Here is a 10,349-nt window from a genome sequence, read left to right on the forward strand (position 1 = left end):
ATTGTCAGGAAAGCAAACACATTACCTTAACTCCATCATAATGCACAATGTCATACCCAAACTCCATGTGTCTCTATTAATTTAAATTTTTTATATTTGTTTTTATGAAGAGTAAGGTGGAATGATTAGTATAATAATATTTTCTAAATATAATTATAAGGACTTTTCCTCAATAGGAAATGTCTGATTTAAATCATAACTACTATAGCATGTTATCTTGACTCCATCATAATGTCCAACATTAGACCCTATATATATTACTCTTTTTGACATTATGGATCCTATATTATATATTTAACAAGCAATTGATAAATCCTCTGTCTCTACGTACCGGGCTAATAAAGGTGTATACTTTTTATAGCACTAATTATTAAACTCCCAACAAACAAATTTAATTTTTAAAGAACTAAAACTTTCGATCAAAAATCGTGCTTGAAAAAAGAAATTTAGATTAAAAAATGGCTAAATTGTGTGTTAAAAACAAATAATAAAACCCTAATGTCTATTCACATAGACACTTAGAGTGTGTTTGATTACACATATTTACCATATAAAATATGTAATTATTACACATTTTTTATGAAAAATAATCAAATATTATTAATTTTTCTATGAAAAATATGTATGGTACAAGTATTTAAAATTTATTTTCATGAAATTCATTTTTTAAGGGGGTGAGGTGGTTTTTATTTTCTAGACAATATTACCTAGAATTAAATTTTAGGTAATACAATCAAACACACCTTTAAAAAAATAGATAAATTATCTCAAACTATCGAGTCTTGACCTTAGTAATTTAATTGATGGGTTGAGTTCTACTTAAAAGATGTATAATTATATTTATAAAAAAAAAATATATGTCAAATTAACTAGATATCTTAATTAAGCTCCTTGAAACCCCAAGGAACGACGTTTAATAGTTGAATATGATTTTATTTTCCAATATTAGGGGGCTTAGTATAAACAAAATTTAGAAATTTTTATTTAAAAAATAAAAAAGAGACGACAATTAAAAAATTATAAATTGACTTGGACTTTTGACTTTCAAACAGAACATTTCTTTGTGCCGTTGACTTACAGAGTATAAAGTGAATATTCTCTTTTGGTATTAGTAATTAATTTTTTAAATAGGTTATTTTATATAAAATAGTATTAAAAAGTAATTTATAATTATTAGAGGAGATTTTTTAAATTTTTATTTAATTATTTTTTCATAAGCTTGGAATTTGCGTCCCCTCGCGAACGTTCTACACCATCAAATCTCAAAGCGTAGGAGATAAATTAAGAAATTTAATGACTCTTAATTTTAATTATAAAATAATATTTTAATCATAACGGAATAGAGAATTAGGACCACCTGCCCCAAGGACTTTTCCTTTATATATTGTGAAGTAGGAAAGACCCCTACTTTTGCTTTCAACACACTGACCGAGCTTCCATTAACACACCAGTACCACTGTCTCTGTGAACTCCAAAGGGGAGATCGGTCGAGAAATGGTGTTTTCCGGCGACGGCGGTGGGAGGGGAGGCTCTGGATGGGCCAACACAAAGAGCCTGGCCCTCCATGTGCTCACCGGCCGATGGTTCATGGTATTCGCCTGCTTCCTGATCATGTCTGCCGCCGGAGCCACCTACATGTTCGGCTTCTACTCCGGCACCGTCAAATCCTCCCTGGGCTATGACCAAACCACCCTCACCCTCCTCAGCTTCTTCAAGGACCTCGGCGCCAACGTTGGCGTCCTCTCAGGCCTCATCAACGAGGTCACGCCGCCGTGGGTCGTCCTCTCGCTCGGCGCCGTCCTCAACTTCTTCGGGTACTTCATGATCTGGCTCGCCGTCACCAAGCGAACAGCGAAGCCCCACGTCTGGCAAATGTGTCTCTACATCTTCGTCGGAGCCAACTCGCAGGCTTTCGCCAACACTGGCGCGCTGGTGACGTGCGTGAAGAACTTCCCGGAGAGCCGCGGCGTGGTGCTGGGGCTGCTCAAGGGCTTCGTCGGCCTAAGCGGCGCCATCATCACTCAGCTCTACCACGCCGTCTACGGCGACGACCCCAGCTCGCTCATTCTGCTCATCGGCTGGCTTCCGGCCGCCATATCCTTTGCCTTTCTCCGAACGATTCGGATCATGAAGGTTGTGCGCCAGCCGAACGAGCTGAAAGTTTTCTATAACTTTCTCTACATATCGCTGGCCCTCGCCGGATTTCTCATGATCATCATCATCTTCGAGAAAAGGTTTAACTTCACGCAGGCTGAGTACTCCGGCAGCGCCGTCGTCGTCCTGCTTCTGCTCTTTCTACCACTCGCTGTAGTCTTCAAAGAAGAATACTACATTTGGTTGAGCAAGAAATTTGCCGGCCGAAAATCAGCGGAAAATCCGCCGCAAATTGATGTTATAGTGAATGCAGACAACACTTTGACCCCCCCGCCGTCCACCATCGAACTACCCAGTTCCCAAAAGCTGCAACAAACTTCAAATTCGTCGCAAATTGATCGTTCTCTACCTAATACCCAGAAGAAACAAGAACCTTCTTGCTTCAAAACCATATTCCGGCCACCGGACAGAGGAGAAGACTACACCATTCTACAAGCACTCTTTAGCATCGACATGCTAATTCTCTTCTTCTCCACGATTTGCGGCGTGGGAGGGACTTTAACGGCCATAGACAACCTGGGACAGATCGGGGCTTCCTTAGGATACCCAAAACGAAGCATTAGTACTTTCATTTCGCTAGTGAGCATCTGGAACTATCTCGGCAGAGTGGTGGCCGGATTCGCCTCCGAAATCTTCCTAACCAAGTACAAGTTTCCCCGGCCTCTAATGCTCACTCTCGTCCTCCTCCTATCCTGCCTCGGCCACGCCCTCATCGCCTTCAATGTCAAGAACGGCCTCTACTTCGCATCAGTCATCATCGGATTTTGTTTCGGCGCGCAATGGCCGCTGCTGTTCGCCATCATCTCTGAAATTTTCGGGCTCAAATACTACTCCACGCTCTACAATTTTGGTGGAGTTGCTAGCCCGATTGGATCGTATATACTGAGCGTGAGAGTCGCGGGGCATTTATACGACAAGGAGGCTGATAAGCAGATGAAGGCACTGGGGATTGATAGAAAGGACGGGGAGGACTTGGATTGCAAGGGGGAAGAGTGCTTTCGATTGGCTTTCATCATAATCATGGCAGCGACAGTGGTCGGGGCAATGGTTTCGGTGATTTTGGTGCTTAGGACGAGGAAATTTTACAAGAGTGACATCTATAAGAAGTTCAGGGAGGAGGCCAAGGCAGCCGAGGCGGCGGAGCAGATGACAGTCCCCGGAAATGGCGTTGGACCCGCGACGCCGGTGGTCAAGGTCGGATAAAGAGATTGATTGGTGTAAGAATATATAGGCAGGTCGATTGATACAAATACATACGTACAGAATTGAAAGGGAGGGGTTTGTCCCACTGGTTTGGCCGTAAAGGGGTACCCCACCGGTTTGTGATGTTCATTTGGTGGCCGTAAAAGGGTGCCCTTTTTCTTCTTGTTTTTTGGGGCCAAATCTCATCAGATTGCCATAAATGTCAGAAACAATCTGTGTTTCTGTCTTGGGGTCTACTGTTTAAAGCTCTAGCTGTCCTAAGCACCAATACTCCAATTATTTGTGTAGTGATAGCTCTGTTCATGTTTTCATCTTTGATGAGCCTTGCGGTTGTTAAAATAGCAAGATAAGAAATATTAAAATAAATTTAAAATATTTTTTAAATTAAAATATTCATTGAAAATTATTTGTTAACATCAATAATAAAATTTTGATTAAAATAATATTTTATGATTAATATGAATTGTTAAAAAAATAAAAAATAAGAATTATATTTCATTTTCTAAATCTATGTTTAAAAATAGATTTAAAAAGTGTTGAAAAGTAGAAATAATTATTGTTGGAATTACAATAATTTCACATAAATAATTAAAAATATTTAAAATATATTTTTATAATAGATAATAAAATATAAAATTAAAAGTTTGACGATGTTGGCCAAAGTTTGTGCAGAATTGAAAGAGAATGTGCTCTCTTGCAAAGTTTCTTGTTTTTCCTCTTCTCCAACTAGTTTAGGATGTTCTTTTACTAACTGCTCCGCATCACCTCCGATCATCTATCACTATTATTTCCGGCAACTTCCATCTCCACCTCCTCCTTGGCCTCCGTTGTCTTCTTGAACCTCTTATAAATGCCACTCTTATAGAACTTCCAAGTCCTAAGCACCAATAAGGCCGAAACCATTGCACCAACCACCGTCACTATTGTGATTATGATGAAAGCCAATATAAAGCATTCTTCACCCTTGCAATCCATGCTGTCCTGACCCTTCCTAGCAATCCCCAGCGCCTTCTTCTGTTTCTCAGCCTCTTTGTCGTATAATCGACCAGTGATTACCACGTTAAGCACATATGATCCGATTGGGCTCTCAGCCACCCCAAAATTTAATAGCGTCGAGTAGTACTTGAGCCCAAATATTTCAGGGATTATTGTCAGCAACAACGGCCATTTTGCCCCGAAACAAAATCCAACGATGATCGATGCGACGTAGAGACCGTTCCAGACATTGAAGGCGATGAGGACATGGCCGAAACAACTGAAGAGGAGAACGATGGTGAGTTGTGGAGGTCGTGGGAACTTGTACTTGGTTAGCAAGATTTTAGAGGCGAATCCGGCCACGACACGGCCGAGATAGTTCCAGATGCTTATTAGCGAAACAAAGGTGCTAATTAATGCTTTTAGTTGAGTATCCGACTGAAGCCCCGATTTGTCCTAGGTTGTTTGTGGCTGTCAGAATGCCTGAGATGCCGCAAATTGAGGCAAAAAAGAGGATTACGAGGTCAATGCTGCAGAGTGCTTGGAGAATGGCATAGTCTTCACCTCTCTCCGGTGGCCGAAATGCATCTTTGAACCAGGACATCGAAACTTCTTGCTCCAGTGGTGCTGCGACTGGTGTCCTAGTGATGATTATCCAATGATCTGGGACATCCAGTACAGCTTATGTCCTGCTCTTAGAAATTTCATATTCTTCCTTGATCACAATATATAACGGCGGTGCTGATACCGTACTCAAACTTACTGAAGGGAGTTTTGTTTTGAAGAATGATGACAATCATGAGAAAACCAGCTAGGCCCAATGATATGTAGAGGAACTTGTAGAAAACTCGGAGCTTGCCTGGCTGCTGCCTGACAACCTTGATGGTTCGAATGGTTCGGAGGTTGGCAATATATATGGCGGTGGGAAGGCACGCGCGAAGCAAAATGAGACCGTTGGCGTCTTCGCCATAGATGGTTGGTAGAGTTGGGTGAGGATTGCCCCACTGAGGCCGACGAAGCCTTTGAGTAACCCCAATACAAGGACAAGACATTCTGGAAAATACTTAACACAGGCGGCGAGGGAGCCAGTTTCCGCGAAGGGTTGGGAATTGGCGGCCAGAAAAATGTAGAGACACATATGCCAGACTTGAGGGAGGACTGGCCATTCTTTTGGTTACGGCGAGCCAAAACATGAAGTAGCCAAAGAAGTTGAGGGCGGCGCCGAGAGAGAGGACCACCACCGGCGGCGTGACTTGGTTGATAAGGCCAGGGAGGATGCCGACGTTAGCACCTAAGTCCTTGAAGAAGCTCAGCAGGAGAAGGGTGGTTTGGCTATAGCCAAGGGAGGATTTAAGGTTATTAGAGTAGAGACTAAACAAGTAGGTCGTGCCATTAACGGACATGATGAGGAAGGAGGCAAATAACTTGAACCATCGGCCGTTGAGGACTTGGACGGTGAAGGCCCATCCGTTGCCGGAAAACGCCATCTTTCCTTCTATTGTAGATTAATTCGTGTTAGTATGATCATGTACCATTGATTATATATATCATATAAATGGGCGCACGATGTTTTGTGGTTGTGAGGGCCCACATGCAAAGCCAACTTACAATTTATTAAGGGTGTGCACGGTGCAATTTGATCGTTCTGAATCATTTTTAACACGTCAAATTGTTGGTGCAATTTTTTGACCAAATCAGACTGCGGTCTGGTTTGGGTGCGGCTAAATCGCACCGCATTTGTGGTCTAATTTGATATGGTTTACTGCAATTTGAAAATAACTTGTTGGCAATATATAATATATTATTATAACTTGTTAAAATTTTAACATATTATAAAAATATTGGATATAATAGTTATATATTATTATAAATTATTATAATCTATTGATAATTATAATAATTATATACTATTATAAACTTGTTATATATTATTATAAAAATATAGAGTGATTTTTATAATAATAAGAGTTGTTGGGGCTGTTGGGATGATTTTTATAAAAATATTTTTTTTTATATTTTCTTGGACGGTTCGGTTAAAATCAAACCGTCTACTGTTCAAACCGCGAACTGCACGGTTTGGATAGTCTTCAAACTGTTTTCAACTGCCAAAAACATAAATTGATCCGATCAATTTGGTTCGATTCGATCTAGTTGATTTCGCGATGTATCAATTTTTTTCGCGATGTCCCCAATTTTGGAGAGATTTCGAAATATAAATGGGCGCCAATTTATTGTCCCTAATTTTATGTTGACCGCGGGCTTCACCCCGCAGCCCCAATTTGACAACGTGGGGCAAATTTTATATGTACATTGTAACTAAATCATGACACAAATGATAGGGTTGGCAATTGTTGGATTTGATTTTAATTTTTGTCAAAATTATAATTAAATTAAATTTAAATTATTAAAATCAAAACTAAACCACTATCCATTGATTTTAAAATTTAAAAATTATAACCAAATCATTCGATTTCGATTTTAACTATGATTTTTTTAGTTTGATCTATACCAACAAATAAAGACAAACTCTTGCAAATAATATTCATAAAAATTTTTGATAACTCCATAACAAATAAAAATAAACTCTAATAAAGTTACTTTATTCTTATATAAAGTTACAAATTAACTTCAAACTTCTTGGATATAATTATTTGATTGATGAAAATAAAATAATTTAAGATTATGTTTTATTTTTATTTGTTAATTACTTTATAAATATTAAATATTTTATATATTTGTAATGTATTAGTTAAAATACTTGTAAAAAAATGTATTAATCAATATATATTATGTGTATATATAATATATTAATTAAATAAATATATATTATATATATGTATATTCGGTTCGGATTTTGATTTCGATTTAGTGAAAACTATAACTAAACCATACCCATTGAAACAGTGTTTAATTTTTTTCAAACTAAACCATTACCCAGTCAAACGGTTTTTAACCTCGTTGATCAATTTAGTTTTGATTCAATTCCCCACAATTTCGATTGCAATTGCCATCCATAAGAAATGATCTTGGCATTGAATATGTCACTTAGATACAACATATATATTAAGTTATTGGTTTGCCAGTGAACTATACACTACAAGTACAAGCAAGGCCGGACCTTCCATGAGGCCCATGAGGCGGCTGTCTCAGGGTCCATGGAAATTTCACAATTTAGGGGCCAATAAATTGAAAGTGGCCCATGCAAATTTCACAACTTAAGGGCCCATAGAAATTTCACAACTTAGGGCCTCATACATTTTTCGTTGGCCCACCACTTTCTTGCGACCCTTCTCTCTCCCTCTCTTTCACTCGCAGCCCTAGCCCTACCTTTCTGGCTCCGTCGTGCCTCGCCCTTGCTCTCGCCTCGCGCTGCTGCTCCGTTGCCGGTAGCTCGCTGCCTCTCTCTCTCTTCTTGCTACTCCTCGCTCTTCGCCCTCGCCCTCGCCCTCGTTTTCTCGCCTCTCGTTGCTCGATCGGCGATCGCTCGTTCTCACCAACTTGCCTCGCTCTCGTGGCCGGTGGCTCGCTGCTCGGGCGCTCGCCTAACAAGCATCACCTCTCACTGCTATGCTCAGTCGCTGGCTGACCACCGCCCTCCGTCGCTCACCCTTGTGGGTTGTGGCCGGTGACTCGTTGCTTCTCAATTGTCGATTGGGTCATCAATTTCAGTCTTTCAGATGCTCTAACTCTAGATCTACTTCAACTTTCAGCGGTTAGTTGCTCCTTCATTTCGTTTTGCTTATGGTAGTATCATTTATTTCGTTTCGTTGTTTATGGTAGTTTTTAATTGATAATTTAAAAAAAATTAATTTTATTCTTATGGTATAAATATTTATTTATTTTTTATATTTTATTATAAAAAAATAAAATTTGGATGTACTATACAATTCACCTCTTTTTCACATCTCACCTCAGGACCCTAAAAACTCAGGTCCGGCACTCAGTACAAGATTATGAATATAAAAATGCATACCATATGATGAAATACAAATATTTAGGTTTATTTAAAATAATAAATAAATTAATTTATTACACAAAAAAATTAAAATTAAAATATTAAATTAACTCAAATATACAAGTTTATAGATATAATTAAAATAATAAAAAGTTCAAATGAACACATACAAAAAAAACATAAAAGTATAGTAGTAAAAATATGAATTTAGCCATTCAAAATTCATACAATTTAAATTAATTAGGTAAAATTTTATAAATAGAATAATGTAGAAAAAACTCATGTATATATATATATATATCATTCTAGAGGGGCGATGTTAGCATGTCGAATCCAAAAATTGGCAAATCAAATATTTTTAATCAGTCTTACTGGGAAATGAAATCTTTTAAAATGGGTGATCAACCGCCAATCTACTTTACGTGTAGTCAAAGACTTTGTTTGTTTGATGCTGCAAAGACTACGTGTTAGTCAGTCTTGTGGATTAGGATTGGATTTCAAACCATAAAAGATAGAGTTTTGATTTTATGATCGGCCTGATTTAGCAATTAACAAGACATTAAGTTGCAGACCCAAATACGGATTTGATTAATATATATATATATTAATTCTTGTTGAAAATTTTATATTTTGATTTATTGAAAAATAGTTTTTGAAACATATATTTTCAATAAATTTGATTTATTGATGAATTTCAAAACATTTTTGAAGAACTCTTAAGTGTGATGATTTTATACTCAAGTATACTTTTAAAATGGTCAAGTAGATGTTTATATTAATTAAGTATTTTATAAAGCTTATGAGAGCCAATCGAGTAATCTCTATGTGTTAATCAAGTAAAGATTTTGTGAAAAATTCAATCAAGTTTGCTTTGAATCTAATCGAGCAATGCTTAGATTTTTTTCAAATTAGTCAATTACATGTAGCAGGTTAATCGAGTAAAAATATTTTATAATCAATTATCATAATCTCCTACTAGAATATGTTACGCAATTTTTTGTCATCTAAAAAATTAATGGGGTGAGGAATTTTTCTAATCAAGTATCAATCTTTTGTACTTGAGTAAATATTTTTTGATAATTGAGTATTTTAGTGTTGAATTTTTTGAGTATCTTTCTAATCGAGTAAAGCTTTTTTTTTAATCAACCAGTATGTTTTTATACTGGAGTGTATAATCTTTTTAATTGAATAAACAAAGGTTGGATGCTGGCTAAGTTTATGGTTTTAACGATAATTGAGTAATTAATGTAAGTTTCTGTGACTGATATGTTAGGCGGGTGTTTGTTAAAATGAGCAAGATATGATGGTATTAAGATAAGATTGTGATGCTTTCCGGACCAAGATATGAAATGGTCAAGATAAGGCCGTGAAGCATTCCAAGATTTCTATCAGACTGTTTATTAAATTTTTTAGAATCCACTGATAACTGTACTTTTTCTTTTCATATGTTCGTTAATACATATGATAAGTACCAAGATAAGAGTTTTGTTTTATCAAAATATCTCTATTACCAAATTTATGATTAAAATAGTATTTTATGATTAATATGAATTGTCAAAAAAATTAAGATTAAAATTAAAAATAATATTTTATTTTCTAAATTCATGTTCAAAAATAAATTTAAAAAGAGTTTAAAAGTATAAATAATTGTTAGAATTACAATAATTCCACCTAGATAATTAAAAATGGTGAAAACATATTTTCATAATAGATAATAAAATATAAAATTAAATAAAATAATTTAAAAATTAAAGAAAGGAATTATATTAGTTAATAATATATATAGATAGAAATTTAAATTTTAAAAATCAATGAAATGAATATTGTCATTTAAATTTTAAAAATTGTCAAAACATATAATAATTTAAAAATATATTAAATAATATTAATTGTAAGAGTTAAATAAATAAATTTTTTTAATAAATTTAAATATTTAAAATACATTAAATGGCATTAACTATCTTACAAGGGACAGATAAGTAATTGAGCCTTATCTTGAAAGAGCCAAATAAATTTATCTAAATGGGAAGATTGAATAAATTTATCTTGAAATGGGGAGATA

General features: G+C 36.1%; 1 protein-coding gene and 1 pseudogene across 1 annotated transcript; one reads left to right on the top strand and one right to left on the bottom strand.

Annotated features, from left to right (window-relative positions):
* The first annotated feature begins 1,409 nt into the window (after nt 1-1,409).
* Nucleotides 1,410-3,668, top strand: LOC127798136 (protein NUCLEAR FUSION DEFECTIVE 4-like). Its single transcript, XM_052331478.1, has one exon. The coding sequence runs from the start codon at nt 1,495-1,497 to the stop codon at nt 3,355-3,357; it is 1,863 nt and encodes a 620-aa protein (XP_052187438.1). The 5' UTR covers nt 1,410-1,494; the 3' UTR covers nt 3,358-3,668.
* A 410-nt stretch (nt 3,669-4,078) lies between these two features.
* On the bottom strand, nt 4,079-5,819 carry LOC127797001 (protein NUCLEAR FUSION DEFECTIVE 4-like; annotated as a pseudogene).
* Nucleotides 5,820-10,349: the final 4,530 nt, after the last annotated feature.

Source organism: Diospyros lotus, chromosome 3 (assembly GCF_014633365.1).
Source record: "Diospyros lotus cultivar Yz01 chromosome 3, ASM1463336v1, whole genome shotgun sequence".
NCBI classification, from domain to species: domain Eukaryota; kingdom Viridiplantae; phylum Streptophyta; class Magnoliopsida; order Ericales; family Ebenaceae; genus Diospyros; species Diospyros lotus.

Coding starts and splice junctions, on each gene's coding strand:
- LOC127798136 (XM_052331478.1), top strand. CDS start 1,495: ATGGTGTTTTCCGGCGACGGCGGTGGGAGGGGAGGCTCTGGATGGGCC.